General features: G+C 49.2%; 1 protein-coding gene across 8 annotated transcripts in view; it reads right to left on the minus strand.

Annotated features, from left to right (window-relative positions):
- NAV2 (neuron navigator 2) overlaps nucleotides 1-17797 on the minus strand; it is a 783526-nt gene that overhangs the window by 414494 nt on the left and 351235 nt on the right. For 7 of the 8 annotated variants that reach the window (XR_011484330.1, XM_070457298.1, XM_020910136.2 and 4 more), the window contains exon 1: nucleotides 2780-3924. The exons of the other annotated variant lie outside the window; for it this stretch is intronic. Coding sequence is in view for 6 of the 7 variants with exons in the window: in XM_070457298.1 (XP_070313399.1) it covers nucleotides 2780-3037 (258 nt within the window). In the remaining variant the exon portion in view is untranslated. Of the gene's footprint in view, nucleotides 1-2779; nucleotides 3925-17797 lie in introns of those variants that run through there. 8 annotated transcript variants of the gene reach the window in all.

The following is a 17797-nucleotide window of genomic DNA, read 5'->3' on the forward strand; positions in this document are numbered from 1 at the left end:
TGTGACAGATGTTCTGTGAACCCTTGTGAACTGAATGATACCTTCTCAAGGGTTTGACAGAGTAAGTTACGCCTTTTCTCACTGAGAGGCTATTAGATCTATGTTCAACAATACCCCATCTCTTGGTTTAGCAATATAAACGGCTCATTTTATTCAGTGTTTCCTATTTGCCAGACACTGGGCTTTACATATCTTACTTATATATGTATATAAATATGTATCTATGATGTATGTTTATGTATATATACAGACAGGTGTATATGACACTTTACAAATGTTATTTTTCTTAAGCCTCTCACAATTTGAGTGGTTGTTAAATGCCCATTGTTACAGATGGGAACACTGAGGCCCAGAGAGGTTAATGGACTAGGTCACCAGCTTGTACATGGTGGAGGCAGGACACCTGGGCTATCCACCTAACTTTAAAGCCTGTTCTACTGACCACTGCACAGCCCAGCCTAGTAAAAGCCCCTGAGTAAAAAAGGGAGTCAAATGCCCCAAGATATAATTTGCCACTTAACTCTCATCCCCAGAGCATCTTCTAGTGACAAATATCAGGTTTTGAATCTGGGACTACCAAGCCTGACCCTGTCCTCAAGCTGCATGGACAGGCTTTCCTGGATGGTACACGTGCACGGTGTCAGGCCCAGAGGGAGAAGACTTGTCCAAAGAGGAAAACCCCTTTTGCCAATGATTCTCTGATGCCAGGGCGAGGCCATGAGAACAAGGCTCTGCACCTGCCACAAAGAAGAACTGCCAGGAAGCCTGGCCATGAATGTAGGGGGGAAAAAAAAAGGCAGGCTGTCAAAACCAGGTAGCCCACTGGAAAGTCCATCCAGACCCCCATCCTGGTCAGTACACAGGGCCCTCTTGAGGGCAAGGGAGGCGGGGTGGGGGCAGACAAGGGACTGTGGGCCGAGGGTGGGGGAGAGAAGGAAAGCCTTGAGGGAACCGGACCACACAAGCCCCTCTGGCAGCAGCTGAAGATCATTTTTCCAGGAAAGAGGGTGATGAATCACCTTTTTGGAGCCTGCCCATCGAAAGCCCTCCAACCCTGTGTGTTAAGTGAAAGGTCAAATGGACAGCGGTAGGACAGCTGCCTGGTCGCAATGATCACAGAGTCCACTTTGCCCTCGTTCCTCGGGCCCTCCTCATCAGGCTGGAGGGTGTGTGTCACATCCCGGGTCACGGCTCTGGCCTCCTGCCTTCACTCCATCGCACCCCACCACACCCCATCAGCCCCCAGTTCAAGGATGGAGGGGACACCCTCACAAGAGCACACCCCCCTGGCTCACTCCTGTTTCAGAGACCACTGAACAAATCCTGTGATGAATGGCAGAAAAAGAGCTCAGAGCACAGAACCCTATAGCAGAGACAGGCCCAGGAGCATAGGGGGGAAATCTTGCCTTCCTCCCACACGCCATCACTCAAACCTGTCAGCTTCCAAAAATGTTTAGCAAGTGCAGCAGCAAGGGGCACGCTTATCAGCCTGGTGTGGGAACGTAATCTGCTTTGAGGGCCTTCTCCAGCCCAGAGTTCCAAAAGTCTGCTTACAATTAGCTTCCAGCTTCAGTTCCTCCATCAGAAAGGCTAGGAATGTGTTGAGTTCTAGCCTCTGATCAGAGAAAGCTCTGGGAGAAGGTGGAGACAGGGTCAGCAGAGATTAAGTGCCAAAAAGGTCAGCTGGTCTGTTGCCACTTCCCTGACACCAGCCCCATACTACCTCCCCCGCTGGCTTTCCGCCTCTCCTGACTGGGACAGTCACATCCGTCAGGTCGGCCTGTCCCCAAAAGTCCCTGCTGACTAACTGCCAAGAAAATACAGCATGCCCGTGCTCCCTCCTACCAGGAGAAGGGGGGCGGGGGGGAAGGAGCAGCGAGGGCAGGAAGCCAGGAGAACCGGATTGGCCTTTGCTGATTTCCTTAAAAGAGATGGCATGGCTAGGGCCTGTCACCCAGCCGAAAGGGGTGATGCGAGCTCGCTCTGGAAAGGTAGAAGTCATCAGTTCTTTTCAAGCCACCCCCACACCCGCATCCCCGTCACCCGGGCTACCGGCACCGGGATCTACTACCCAGGAAGGAGGGGCTTAGCTTCGGGCCGCCATTCCGAGGCAGCCACCCCCGCCCCATCGCTACAGCCAGCCGAGACGCTAGGAGTCTCCAGTTGCCTGCCTCCGCCGGCGCACCGGGCACTACTACTGCAGTCTCAGCACCGTGCCTGGCATGCTGTCAGCCCAAAGGATGGGGCAGGCCCGGGTATCTCCAAGCCCAGGGGAGCAGGTACACTGCCACCCCTAGCCCTCTCTTCCTGGATCTTGCAGCCAGGCCAGAGGGGCGTGGAGCCCAACGAGGTCTTGGACAATTCCTTGGCACGGACAGAATCCCTGCAGAACCGACAGACACACAGTCGCTGCAGCAAACACTGTCTTCTTGGGGCCAAGCCCTTCGACATGCAGAACCTGACATTTCCAGTGTGGCACATGGTTTGTTGAGGACACCCTGATCGTGCCCCACCCCACCGCGCCCCCAGAAGGAAGCCGCAGGCAGCCCGCAGCCCGATCTCGCAGAGCTCCTTAAGGCAAACCTCGGTCAGCCGGGCCACACCCACTGGCCAGCCCACTCTCCGAGCGCAACCCCCAATCTGCTGGCCTAAGTGGAACGGTCCCCTTCTCAGCCCACAGGGTAGCACTTTCCCCTCTCCAGCCGTGTCAACCTCCACCCTCAAAAAAGTATTCACCCTTCCCATCAGAACAGTGCCCCCGGCACACAGCACCTCTCACCTGGGTATCGAACCCGTTTTCCACCGAGCCGCTCATCCGCAGCGGGAGCCCCTCCCCCGCCGGTTCCTGCAGCCCCTGCGATTTCAGGGGGATCTGGCTAGGGTAGGCGGTCTTGCTCACCTCCACCTTGCTTCCCAACTTGAGATAGCAAGGCTGGGGGCCCGCCCGGGCTGGGGGCACGTGCAGGATGGGCGCGGCGCTGTGCACGGGTTTGGGCAGTCCCGACTTCATTTTGGAGGCCACCAGGATGGCCGGCATCTTCTCCCGGGGCTTCGGCTTTCCCAGCACGTCCCTGGAAGCGGCGGCGGAGGCGACCGCTAAAGGCAGCGCGGGCAGCAGAGCAGGCGCCGGGCTTTCGGCCCGAGAGGCGCCCACCACCAGCCGAGGGAAAGAAAAAAAAAAAAAAAAAAAAAATCCCCGGGTCGGGGATCTCGGAGCAATCCGGCGAGCTGGCCTTCGCGGTGCGGGAACCGAGCGGAGGACTGATCGCGCTGCGCTCAGCGGGTCCCACCTGGACGGATGCTGCTGCCGGGTCTCACGCCCCTCCTGGGTGGCCTGTTCAAGGGTTCTGGGTGCTCGGGAGCTGTTGCCTCTTGCGATTCTCCTCCTGGGACCCCGAGGCTTGGACGCCCATATTAACTTGTCATTGCATCTCCGAAGTGAGGAGGCCCCGCTCGAAGAGGGGTGGCGGGGACCCACGCCTCCCGCTCCGGGGAGGCTGCGGGTGTGAGCCGGCGAGCTAAGGGGCTAGCAACAGCGAAGGGGAGGGAAGGAGCGATACGAGGAAGAGAGGGAGGGCGCAAGCAGCCCAAGACGTCTTCAGCGAGAGGCAGCTGTCGCTCTGGTCGCAAGCACCGCAGTGTCTCCCCGCGACGCAGAGGCGCGACGAGAGCCCCCGAAAGGTCTCTTTAGGTGTGACAGTCAGTCACCGCTACCAGAAGCCCCCCGGGGCAGAGAGCACTTCGGCGCCTGAGGGTCTGCACATGCTCCGTGCGCTATAGCGCAGCAAGGCTGTGGCCGCGGGGCGCGGGCACCCGGACGCGCGGCTGGCGGGCTGGGCTGGGCAGGGCAGGGCAAGGCAGCGCTCGAGAGCGGCAGCCGCGCTTCCCGGGAAGGCTGCGCTGGCTGCGGGGCTCCGCGCAGGGGAGGACAGGCTGCGACCCGCGCGGCTGCGGCGCGCGCTGACAGCCCGGGCCGCCTCAACGCGCCGATTGGTCGGCGGCGGGCCAATCGGCGGCCGCGGCTCTCCCTGCAAAGGGGGCGTGGCCTCAACTCCCCTGGCCGCCGCCGAAACTCTGGGGCCGCGCTTGGCCGCAAGTACAAAGCGGGCTGGTGGCCGCTCTGCAGCGCGGCTCTGGCCGCGCGCTCCCCCGCGGGCCCACACCCCCCGCGTCCTGAAATCCTTTTGAAAAATGCAGTTTCGAACGCAAGCGCCCGCCTCGGGGCCCCGCGGGGAAGGCTCCGGGGAAGTTTGTTTCCTTTTTTAAATTGTTCTGGTCACCTTAACGGTCTGAGGCTTCCGGAGTCGCGCCTGCAGCCCCGCGGCCCCCCATCTGGTCTGGGCAGGGCGGTTCCTTAGGCTCCCGCGTGAAGGACGCGCCAGCCATTTCTTCTCTTTTCTGCCAGCTCCTCCAGGCGGGCCGGGGGGCCTCCGAATGGCTTCCTCTCCAGCTTTCAAAGGCTGCACATTTCACTTAACTATGTGAAGTATTTATAGGCAAATACAATACCCCCGCGAAGCCTGCCGACCTCAGACGGTTCCTCCTCGCAACCTACCACATACTGTAATTAGAGTGGCCGGAGGAAGCCCGGAGAAGCTCCAGGGCCCCGGCCGGGCTCGGGGTAAAATCTTGCTGCGTTTCGGATAGGAGCCCGTCCCTGTCTGCGCCTCAGACGCACTGACCCTACAGGTTCCTCGACTTCAATTCGCTCGAGGATTTCTCTCCTGTCCTAGGTGCTCTGTGGGTTCTTCGCAGAGAGCTGGAAGAGATGGCACAGGCAGGCCAGACCCCTCGCGACTCGTAGATGAGGGACCCCCCCGCCCCCCGCCTCCATAGAACTTCCTGGATTTAAATCGGGGAGGTTTTTTGACTTAGATACATCCTTACAAAGCTTCGGTTCTTACTGGGAGTGAGGAGGGGGGGGCTGACGAGGGGGGTTGCTATTGTTTGGATAAATGAGATAGTTCATTACAGTCTTGTAGCACGGGTACTTTGGCAATGTGAAAGACCGGTAGAAGTTAGGTATTATTATCCCTATTATTAAATTACTGCTACTCGCATCCCCCACGCCACCCTCCAGTCATCTCTACGTAAAGTTGTTTCACTTCTCTGTCTCTGAGATACAGGTTTTTCACAGTATGCCCACCTTGTAGCCTAATTTTCAATGTTGATAGCATTGATTTGTTGTTATCCTGATAGGAGGAAACTTCAAAGTTTTAAGATAGTCTCTTAAAACAGGATGAAGAAATAAGAAGGTGCCTCTTAACCCTGGCCTGCTCCCTCTCCCATCTTATCTCCATCCATTCTATGCAGCAACTTTCTTCTCTAATTAGGCTGAACTGCACACAGTCTTGTATGCAATTCCAGGTATTCCTCCCTCTAAATTACATGTAGTCTGCCGTGTCACTTACTTAGCACTCAGCCCTTTTCTATCTGATGCTATCTTGTTGTTTATTGTTTCATGTTTATTTTCTTCTTAAAGAGAAGGCCTCTTGAAGTCAGGAATGTGTTTTTAACCTGCATTAGATTCTCTCAGCATTGAGTACAATGCTGTGGACAGAATAGCTACCCAGATTGTTATCAGATAGATGAGTGCATGATGCCAGTGGCAATTAACCAGAGGGAGAGCCTTTAGATCCAGGTACATAAAGTCACAGAGATGCTATGCTCTGTTAAAACTTGGAGCCTCTCCTATCCAGAATTCTGGTTCTGCCAGATGTAGCAAGAGTTATGGAAATATATTGCAGTCTTTGACTTTAAAGATTATGGAGATATTCCAAAGTATTTCCATGGCCTTAATGTAGTTTTTCTCAAAATGTGGTCCCCAGATCACCACCAGCAGCATCAACACCTGGAAGCTTGTTTGATAAGCCCCACCCCAGATCTGATAAACCAAAAGTCCTGAAGTTGGGGCCCAAGGATCTAGGTTTACCAAGTGTTTAACCAAGTGATTCTGGTGAATGCATCAGGCATTCAGTGCTCTTTCAGGGCTGCTTAAACTTTAATATATTGTTGTTGTTCAGTCACTAAGTTGAGTCAAACTCTTTGTGATCCCATGGACTGCAGCTTGTCAGGCTTCCCTGTCCTTCACCATCTTCCAGACTTTGCTCAAACTCATGTCCATTGAGTCAGTGATGCCATCCAACAATCTCATCATCTGTCGTCCCCTTCTCCTCTTGCCTTCAGCGTTTCCCAGCATCAGGGTCTTTTCCAGTGAGTTGGCTCTTCACATCAGGTGGCCAAAGTATTGGAGTTTCAGTTTTAGCATCAGTCCTTCTAGTGAATATTCAGGGTTGATTTCCTTCAGTATTGACTGGTTTGATCTCCCTGCAGTCCAAGGAACACTCAAGAGTCTTCTCCAGCACCACAATTTGAAAGCATCAATTTTTCAGCATTCAGCCTTCTTTATGGTCCAGCTCCCACATCCATATGACTACTGGAAAACCCATAGCTTTGACTATAGGACCTTTGTTGGCAAAGTGATATCTCTGCTTAATATATGTAATATACCTTAATATACATAAGAATTACTGGAGATCTTGCTAAAATACAGATTCCATTCAGTAGGTCTGGAATGGGACTGAGATTCTGTTTTCAGAATAAGCTCCCATGTGACACCCATGCTGGTGATCTGGAGCTCACACTTTGTGTAGTAAACTAAATCATAGGTAGCAAAATGGGTTCATCTCAAGGGTCATCTCTAGCTAACTGACTTTCTGTCACCCTGTGCTGAATGGAATTCCAAAGGTGAATATATCTAGTTAAGTTGGAAACAGCAGTGTGATCAATTAATAATGTCTGTCATGGGTACAGAAATGGATGGGCATAGTGACGTATATACCATGTATTTGCCATCTTGGATTTCCCATTTAAATCATATTTGCACCAAGGTCATTTTTTTTGGATTCTGAGACCCTCAAGTATGTACTAATCTGAAAAACAGTGCATTCTTTTTTTAAAAGTATCTTTTCCAAATACTCTAGGAGTTGGTAAATATATGACCATACACCTTAACTTGTGTGATTTATTTAACTTAAGGTCCAATGACTTCTCATCTTTCTTGATGGAAAACAAGTGAATCTTTTAGTCTATTTCCAAATTCTTTCCCAGCCTCCACATCCCTTTAATAATTTTATTTGCTCTTTCCTGGAACAGTTTTCATCTCCCTTTATATTTTTCCTGTCTTCCCCTCATTTTCTTTCTTTACAGCAAAATAATTTTGTCATTATAGCAAGACATGGGAGGAAAAGCTCTTTTTTCCCTGAGGCAAAAGAGATAATTGCAAGATTCCGCCTTAAAAAAGATCATCACAAATTATAAAAATGTCCTATAAAGTTACTCCTTCCACATAGATGCTGTGTTAACATGAATGAAGTCATTTGAAATCAATAAGTTTGGCAAGCACTGGTAGCTAAAGGAGTCACTGGTTTAGGATGCAGTACACTGCTTTGGAAAGAACACACTATCCAAGTTTCTTTTTATTGCTATTTTAAAAAAATTATATATATCATGGATAGCCCACTATTTTAAATCCCAACCTTGACAACCCTTCTCTTTTTCTTCTGTCAGCCTCTCAACTTTCAAAACCGCCCAATTTGAAACATATTGCCAAAGCTCCCAGGACCACTGAATCAGAATCTGAAGAGTTTGGCACCTCTCTGGCTGTAAGAACTATCCTTAGGTCAGGATGTGCCAGCTACACTGGTGATTAGTTAAGTGTAAATTGGTCTTTAGGGCTGATCTGCAGATGATCAACCCCATCAACCCACCCTTTATCTGCGTTAAAGACCCCTGGCTACGCTTACCTCCCAAGAAGACAGTCCTAAGAGAGACTGAAACATCTAAACCGCAGCCTACCACAAAAAAAAAAAAAAAAAAAAAAAGCAGGGACCTGGGGAAAGAATCAACAGGCTCTTGGAGACCCCTACTATAAATTATGAAGGGATATATTGCAAGTCTCCAGAATAATATAAAAAGCAAAGCATTCTTGGGTTTATTGGGGAGTAAAAAAAAAGTTAGAAAGGCTTAGTCTCAAATATGTACTTTCCCTTAGTTTTCTATGACATGGGTTGGCAACTTACAATAGTATCTCTTGCTGGCCCAAAATGCTTATCTTTTGGTTATGGCTGAATTGAGAGCTCACCCATCTCAGACTGCAGGAAAACTGGGGTAAAAACCTTAGAAGAGCTGTTTAGAAAGTCTGCTGTCCACTCCCTGAACTTGCTTCTAATCTACCTTCTTCCATAGATGGATGTGTGCAGATCTGTATGCCCAGCAGTGATCCCTGGGTTGTATTTTGAGACTGTGGGTTTTCCCACTTGCAGGGCTGGTATGTAAGGAGTATGTGTGAATGTGTGCATGTTTACAAGGGTTTGAGACAATTGTTGTTGTTTTAGTCGCTAAGTTGTGTCCAAGTCTTTTGTGACCTCATGAACTATAATCCACCAGGCTCCTCTGTCCATGGGATTTCTCAGGCAAGAATACTAGAGTGGGTTGCCATTTCCTTCTCCAGGGGATCTTCCCAAACCAGGGATTGAACCTGCATCTCCTGCATTGGCAGGCACATTCTTTACCACTGAGACACCTGGGAAGCCCAAAGCAATAGCCCTGATTAAATGTCAAACAAATATTTAGTAAACTATTGGTTTGTTGGCTATGGGCTTCCCTGGTGGCTCAGCTGGTAAACAATCCACCTGCAATGCAGGAGACCTGGGTTCGATCCCTGGGTTGGGAAGATCCCCTGGAGAAGGGATAGGCTACCCATTCCAGTATTCTGGCCTGGAGAATTCCATGGACTGTATAGTCCATGGGGTCGCAAAGAGTCAGACACAACTGAGCAACGTGTACTTTCACTTATCGGCTATGGTATGCCTCAATCATTAACTCAATGAATAAATTGTTGAGAGACATCAATGAATAAATTGTTGCGAGGCAACAATAAATTGTTGAGAGATATGCCAGGGCCTGGGCATTATGGTAGGGAACAAATAAAACTTAAGTGCTCAGCCCCTACTCTCAAGATTCAAAGGATGATGCAACCACTGTTTCTAGCCTGAGGGTTGCCCTTTTCAACAGCTGAAAAATTGAGAGAACAGGGCAAGCAAACAGGGAAATAAATGACAAATAGTAGATTTTACACTCCAGTAAAAGCCTAAGAATCACTGAGGGTTAATGGAACAGAACCCTAATCACACACCCCTAACAGACCTAGAATTCTGAATCTGTGTATTTGTCTTGTAAGCAGGAACTCAGATGACTTTGAATCTGTGGGTTCTCACACTTGACTTTGCAGCCTTGGCTGTCCATGAGAGTCACCTGAAGAACTGAAAAAAAAAACAGGGTTGCCCAGGCCCCACCCTGGACGGATAAAATCAGACTCTGGGGATGGGGCCCAAGCATTTTTCTGTTAGTAAAGCTCCTGGGTGGTGTTTCCCAGGTGACTCAATGGGTAAAGAACCTGCCTGCAATGCAGGAGATGCAGGAGATGTGGGTTTGATCTCTGGGTCAGGAAGATCCCCTGGAGGAAGGTATGGTAACCCACTCCAGTATTCTTGCCTGGAGAATCCCAAGGACAGAGGAGCCCCAATTCATGGAGCTGCAAAGAGTTGGACATGACTGAAGCGACAATAGGCACGCACACACACAGCTCCTGGCTACAGGCAAATGGAAAAGTGCCACTGCAAGAAATGCTACAAAGACTGCTCCCTCAACATTTTACAGTGGGGGGTGACTGAGGCAAAAACCTGGACAGTTTCAATCAATGTGAACGGCCAATCTGGAAAAACCCAGGCCTTCTGTTACTTTCTGTGCCAGGTCTATTTTTTGAGAGAGACACACACAGCCAGTCTAGCTGCTGGTGCAGCCCCAGAGCAACCGGGTAATTGCCCAAATGCTGCCTGAGAGTCAGCCATGCAGACGGCATCAAGAAGCCTGACCGCTGGTCAGTGCGGACCCCCAGGCAAGGAGTGAGGATGCTCTGGCCGCTTCCTCCACCGCATATCCTCTTTCGGTTACTATTTCTCCTGTGAGCCTTCCTGCCTCCCTCTGCCTCTGCCCCAGTCTCAGAGCCTGGTGAGCATCTGCTACAGAGGAGCTCCTGGCTCCGGGAGAGGTGGGTGGTGCTGCCCAGGGTTCAGGGCCCTCAGAGGAGAGCTTGGAGCACGGTTAACTCTTTACAGTCTATGCTCAGAAAAAGGTATGCTGGCATGAAAAAAATCTCAACAGTGGATACCAAAAAAACAATCATGTAGCCCTTCAGTATGTATTTTGTCATTCTTTCTCCTTTATTTAAAATGTATATGTCATGGGGATATTTATCTTATTATCTACATACATGTTTGGCTACTATTTACATACATGTTTGACTTCCCTGGTGTCTCAGACGGTAAAGCATCTGCCTACAATGCAGGACACCCGGGTTCAATCCCTGGGTTGGAAAGAAGGAAATGGCAACCCACTCCAGTATTCTTGCCTGGAAAATCACATGGACAAAGGAGCCTGGTAGGCTACAGTTCATGGGGTCACAAAGAATTGGACTTCACTTTGGCTACCATTAAAATTTGCTAATGTATTTGTGTGTTTACAATGTATAGATATATATGTTTATTAAAAGAGAAGGAAGGCATCACATCACACTACTAATAGTAGTTATTTTTTGAGGAGCAAGTTAGGGGACTAGTCATTTCTTATTTTTCTATCACTGTTTTAAAGGGTTGGAATTATAATTGATTTTAACTTACTTTTCCATGGGAATTTTCCTGCATTTTTTCAAATAAACATCTTTACTTGTTTGAATCTTTTATTTATTCAAGGAACGCTCATTATCCTCTACAGAGAACCAAAGTGAAGTGAAAGTCGTTCAGTTGTGTCTGACTCTTTGCGACCCCATGGTCTACGCAGTCCATGGAATTCTCCAGGTCAGAATACTGGACTGGGTAGCCTTTCCCGTCTCTAGAGGATCTTCCCAACCCAGGAATGAAACCCAGATCTCCCACATTGCAGGCAGATTTTTTACCAGTTGAGCCCCAAGGGAAGCCCAAGAATACCGGAGTGGGTAGCCTATCCTTCTCCAGCAAATCTTCCCAACCCAGGAATCAAACTGGGGTCTCCTGCACTGAAGGCGGATTCTTTACCAACTGAGCTATAAGGAGCCAAGCCTTGTGCCAAATAGGGAAGTTAGTTGGCTTACATCCACCTCTGCCCTCTGCTTTTTCAGGTAAAGGAGTTGAATCATCTCCCAAACAGATAGAAACTTTGTTAGGTCTCAAAGAGAGATTAAAATCCAATTTTAATTCAAATCTAGTTCAATTAAATCCAGTTTAGATATATATATATATATATATGTATATATATATAAATATATAAGATCTATATACAGTTGGCCATCTGCATCCATGGGTTCTGCATCCACAGATACAACCAACAGCAGATGGAAAAAAAAAAAAAAAATCCAGAAAGTTCCAAAAAAGCAGAACTTGAATTTACCATGCCCTAGCAACTATTTACATAGTATTTACATAGCATTTACATTGTATTAGGTATTGTAAGTAACCCAGAGATGACTTACTTAGGAGGGTGTGTGTAGGTTATATGCAAATACTACGCCATTTTATATAAGGGTTTTGAACATCCTGAAGATTTTGGAATCCAAGAGCATCCTGGAACTAACCCCCTGCATTTGCTGAGGGATGAGTGTCTATATAAAGTCACTGACAAGCAGGGTTCCCTCCTTCTAAGACAGCCAGGAACAGTTACTCCAGACACCCTCCCTGTTTTCCTTTTCTTCCAGGGAAGCAGCTCCTAATAGAATCCTCCTCTGCAGAAATGCCAAGACCACCCCTGAGCAGAAGGACTAGGAAATCCATCCTTTTCTGACTGACCTACCAAACTGTCTCTATAAGCCATGATGCTAGCCTGAAGACAGTCCTGATCTCGCAGAAGGAGAGAAGATGGAGAGGAAAGTAGGTCCCAGTATGCTTGAAATGAACCCTGCTGGGCACATGTAAAAAGGAATTCTCGTTCACACTATCCCTTGGCTGAGCTCAAAGCTGGTCTCAAAACTGTCAACAAAGCAGAGACACCCGTGAGGATCTTTTGCGCCCTGAGATCATTGGAAGCCACTAAACATAAACAGCTGTGTTGATTTCCACTCGCTCTCCCAACCCAAGGCAAATAAAACCTCAGAGCTTGAAGGGTGGAAAAGAACAAAATATACAAGGATTTTATTATTGTTGTTATTTGGCTTAGAAAGATGGTTTTACAAACAATGGGGCAAGACACCATTCAGTCTTTAAAAAAAAAAATTGGCGTCTTTCTTGAAGATCCACATTGTGCAAGAATTTTAGACATGCACTGATATATTTATCAAAATTTTTTCCTCAAGGCAGTCTGGACATGCATCAAATATGAATCTAACACACTCAGACTCCCTAAGGCTGGAAAGCAGACTGTCAAGCATATCACCCTGGCTTCCTTGTTTCCACAAAGACTGTCTTCAAATTTGGGGATGGCAAATGAATTCCTACTCACAGTCATTTGCTTCTTAAGGTTTTATCCTTCCCAAGGTAGAAGGAAAGACCCTGAAGAGCTGAGTTTGGAGAATGGAAAATCCAGTCTTCCAAGGCACCTGGGGTCTTCGTGGGTGACTTCCTCCTGAATTATCAAACACAGGTTTCTAGAATCTCCTCCCATGACCATTTTAGCTCTTTCTTTGACTTTGGTCCTTTATTCTTGACTTTCAATCCTGTCTGGTACCCACAAACCCATTTTCTTCTGCTTTCCCTAGAGCAGAAGCTTGGGCTATTTATCACTGCTATTTTTTTTCTTCTTTTTTTTTTTTTTTGCCCACACCACGTGGCTTGTGGGATCTTGGTTCCCCACCCAGAGACTGAAACCCCACCCAGAGACTGAAACCACACCCTTGGCAGTGAAGGTCCTAGTGAAAAGTCCTAGCCTCTGGACAGCTAAGGAATTCCCCCCTTATCACTGCTTCTTGTTTCCAGGTTCTTCTCTGAGTGACGAGAAGAATCGAAAAGACTGGGGTGGAGTCAGGCAAACCCATATGTGAATGTTGATTTCACTTCCTATTGACTGATCAAGGGTCCCGTCATCTCTGGGCCTCAGTTTGTTCATCAGGAAAATGGGAATGATGCTAACTAGCTCACTGGGTTGTTGCAAAGATGTGGGATAATGGGAGCAGAGGGCCTGGTGCAGGTCTAGAATCTTGTAGGTGCTCTCTTCATTCATTCATTTACTTAAATCATAGTTCAGTGCCACTGAATGCCAGACAGCATGCTAATCACTAGTAATAGGGTGGGATGTTTCAAGAGAATAGCATCGAAACATGTATATTATCTAGGGTGAAACAGATCACCACCCCAGGTTGGATGCATGAGACAAGTGCTCAGGCCTGGCGCACTGGGAAGACCCAGAGGGATCGGGTGGAGAGGGAGGTGGGAGGGGGGATCGGGATGGGGAATACATGTAAATCCATGGCTGATTCATGTCAATGCATGACAAAAACCACTACAATACAAAAAAAAATGTTAATAAGAACCAAGGTTTTTTTGGTCATAGAACTTACAATGTAATCAGGAAAATGGACAATAGTTACACAATCACATGGATGTATAATCACCAAGTGAGGCAAGTGCTATGTTAGCAGGAAAGAACCTAGACTGTCGAGGCCGTCATGGCTCCTGGAGAAGTGATGTGGGTGTGATGCTGGGGTGAGGTCTGAAAGGCAAAAAGGCAGGGTTGGGGCTTTCCTTCCTGCCTGCCAGTGTGCAGGTGGCAGGGTTGGGCAGTGAGCAAAGACCTGGGTGCCCCCAACGCATACTCCTCCCTCTTACCCATAAGGTAAGAGATGATGTCAAGGTTTCGGTTGCTCTCCTAGAAGTCCTTCAGTGAAGTGAAAAGAGCCCCACAGATGATCTGGCCTCGTCACCGCACCTCTCTGAGTCTCAGTTGTTTCACCGATGAGAGTTGGACCATAAAGAAGGCTGAGTGCCAAAGAATGGATGCTTTCTAATTTTGGTGCTGGAAAAGACTCTTGAGAGTCCTCTGGACTGCAAGAGTATCAAACCAATCCATCCTAAAGGAAATAAGTCCTGAATATTCATTGGAAAGATTGATGCTGAAGTTGAAACTCCAATACTTTGGCCACCTGATGTGAAGAACTGACTCATTTGAAAAGACCCTGATGCTGGGAAAGATTGAAGGCAGGAGGAGAAGGGGATGACAGAGGATGAGATGGTCGGATGGCATCACTGACTCAATGGACACAGGTTTGAATAAACTCTGGGAGCTGGTGATGGACAGGGAGGCCTGGCATGCTGTAGACCATGGGGTCGCAGAGAGTCAGACATGACTGAGCGACTGAACTGAACTGAGCTGAAGTGGGAGACAATAAAGGACAGGGGAGCCTGGAGTGCTACAGCACATGGGGTCAGAAAGAGTCAGACCTGACTCAGTGACTAAACAACAACAATATGCCATCTATGACAGGAGGTAACACCTACCTCCTGGGCCTCTGGAGCAAGATTAAGAAGAGAGGCAATAGAGGTGGGTACAGTGGTTGAAAAGAGGATAACTTTGGAATTAGACTGCATGTGTTTGACCACATGGTTTGAGCTCTGCCACTTACCAACCATGTAACCTTTGATGAGTTATTTAACCACTTAATGCCTCAGCTTTCTCATCTGTAAAATGGGGTTTATAACAGTACCTCCCTCCTATAGTTGCTTGCTAGAAGGATTAAATGAATTGATATGTGTAAAGCACTCATCAGTGATCATGGTCACTGCCACCACCATTACGATGATGGTTTTTCCTGGTATACAGTAAGTTTAAGCCACAGTTCTTTCCCACCTACCTTGGAGTCACCACATGACACCTTGTGGTTGTATCTGAGTATGTGGACATCTCCATTGATAAGACACCAAGTGAAGACCCAGAACCTGAGGCTAGGGTTCAATAGGGACCCTGACCTCTCCGAGAGAGGTTCATGGACACCATCCACAGTCACTGGGAGAGGGATCTGTATCCCCAGATCTGGGGCACACAGAATGGGCCAGGCAGGGAAAAGAAGCTAGAGAGAGGCCATGGAACCTGTCTGCAAACATCTGCCTTGCAGTTCTGCAGACCAGGAGAAGCACAGGCAGGTCTAGCGCGTCTCACTGCAGCCCCAGCTCACATCTGCCCCCTCCCCACCTGGCCTCCTGCCAAACTCCTTTAGTTGAGAGGTACACAATCAGGCTATGGGCACATGTGTTCTATCCAGGACATCCATTCAGGGCACTGCGCCATTCTTCTGCCATGGGGTGTCAAATGTGGGTGTCCCCGCCATGGCTGCTTTCCTCCCCAATGCCTGGGGTGCCGAGGCCATCCTCTCCACGAAGATGCCTCTTTGGGAGAGGCAGGTTTTGCTTTCAACAACCACCTCTTCATCCTGGTATCTCTCTGACTTCCCAATCCACAATTCAGATCAACACATAGTATCAGCCCAGGGCACCTCGGTAATCCAGGTGCAGAAAGCCACTGAGATGGGAACAGGGTTTGGGGTGGGAATGAAACAGTTATGCCAGAGTAGTCCTCTCATTTAATGTCTTCAAATAATGCAACATTTCTCCCTTTTTACAGATGAAGAAACTAAGGTGCAATAGTAATTTTTCAAGGTCACACGAGAAGCAGTAGAGGTGGGATTCAAATCTTTATTGTCTGATCCCAAATGCCACCTTTTCCATGACACCCTATTTGACAAGAGGCACCTGGGACTGAGTCCCTGACTCTGTTGCCTGAAGGCTGGGCTAATCACTGCTGCTCAGAAAGGTGGCTCACAGCTTCCTGCAGCGGGCGACTGAAAGCGGGCTGCAGAGAACCGGGCAGAACGAGGGCACATCTGTCTGAGCAACAGGGCAGGGGGCTAAGCCAGAGTGTATGGGGCTCAGGTATAAAAAGAGGTTCTGGACAACCGGAACTCTTCTGTGTGCTCCTCTCCTTGTCCCTGTCCTTATCCTTGACACACACACAGACACACACACATGCACACACAAACACACACAGACATACACAAACACACAGACACACACACACACACACACACAAAGGCACACAGACATACATACACACACAGATACACACACACACACGCAGTCCTCAGGCAGCGTGCATCTGGCAGAAAGGCATGCCAGCCGAGGTGTTGAAATCCATGGAGAGTCATGGTTTGGCACCTGTGGAGTGCTTTTCAGCACTTTGGAATGACAGCTTATTTGTCCACACAACCCTTCCAGAAAGGTTGTATCTGTGCCATCATGGAGGGAGAAAGAGCAAAGGCTAGGAGTGGCCGAGGCCAAGCCTGAGTTGAACTTCTCACCCCTGCTCGGTGAGGCCTCTCAAAGGTATCCCCTGCTCCCGGTTCTGCTGTTCAGATTCCAGGTGACCCTGGAAAAGCCAGGGATCCCTTTCAGGCCTCCGTTTTCTCAGCTGCAAAATAAGGGGCTCTCATTCTGGGCTCTCAAGACCCACAGGGGCTTAGGATATGGTCACGGCAGTTAACCAGGCATAATAAGAGCTGTCATTTGCTCAGAGCCTTAGGCACTATTACCAGGGGTGTTATGCATGATAGCTCCAATTTTTAAAACACACTTGCAAGGTAGAAATGGCGACCCCATTTTACAGATGGGAAAACTGATCTTCACAGTGGTTAAGAGACTTGCCCCCAAATCACGCAGTTAAACACCAGAGCTGGGATTCAAACCCAGGCTCACGTGTGTAAATGTTACCACCTACTGCTTCTGAGGGGCTAGGCAGCCTCTGTCCTGGCCTTCATCAAGGGCAGGGGCGTGGGCTTCTGGTTCTTCCGTGGCTGCCCCACTGCACTCACCCCTGTGCTCCGATGAGCTGGCATCGGGCAACTGCGTGGGAAGGCCACGGTGGGCACCGGCGCTGGGGAGGTCATGCGGCTTCCAGGGAAGGAAGGCACGGAGCCAGCTGCTCTGGGGCTGACCTGTGAGGTCCAGATAACATGTCGAAGCAAGAGTTCAGTGGGGAGAAGGAGCGGGAGGCCCTTCTCACATTCCTCCCCACTCAGCACGGAGCTGCTGTCAGAGTTGATTGTCATCACCCAGCGCCTGCACCTCCGCGCTCCCTTCCAAAACACTGACCTACTTTCCGTTGTGTAGAAATGTACCCCACGCCCCCTAGCTAATGGCTTCTTGCTCTCACTGGTATAGGTGGTAGCTCTTCCGCTCATCCGCTGGATAAAATCCTGTCTTCTAGCCTGGGCGCCCGAGGCCCTTCCTGCCCTGCCCTCACCCACCTCTCCAGCTTCCCCTCGCTAGTTTCTCTTTCGCCACTTGCCCCCGCCACCCAGGCCTGCCAGTCCCTCTCACGCTTCCACGTATGAAGAGGCAGGACGACTCAGTGGTGAGCGCAGCTCTCCGGAGGCGGAGCGCCTGGGGTCCTATGCCATTTCCGAGACGCTAAATATCCCTGGGCAAGCGACTCCCCCAACTGTGCCTCGGTTTCCACATCTTCCAAGATGACGACAGTAGCAGTATTTTGGAAGATTATTGTAAGGATTGAGAAAACACACGCATAAAGTAGTTTTTTTTCTTTTTTTTTAAAAAGCTCCCAGGGCTTCCCTGGTGGCTCAGTCAGTGGTAAAGAATCCGCCTGCCAACGCAGGAGACAAGAGTTTGATTCCTGGTCTGGGGAGATCCCACCTGCCTCAGGGCAATTAAGCCCATGCACCAGATTACTGAGTCTGCACTCTAGAGTCTGGGAACCTCAATCACTG

Source organism: Odocoileus virginianus, chromosome 28 (genome assembly GCF_023699985.2).
Source record: "Odocoileus virginianus isolate 20LAN1187 ecotype Illinois chromosome 28, Ovbor_1.2, whole genome shotgun sequence".
NCBI lineage: Eukaryota > Metazoa > Chordata > Mammalia > Artiodactyla > Cervidae > Odocoileus > Odocoileus virginianus.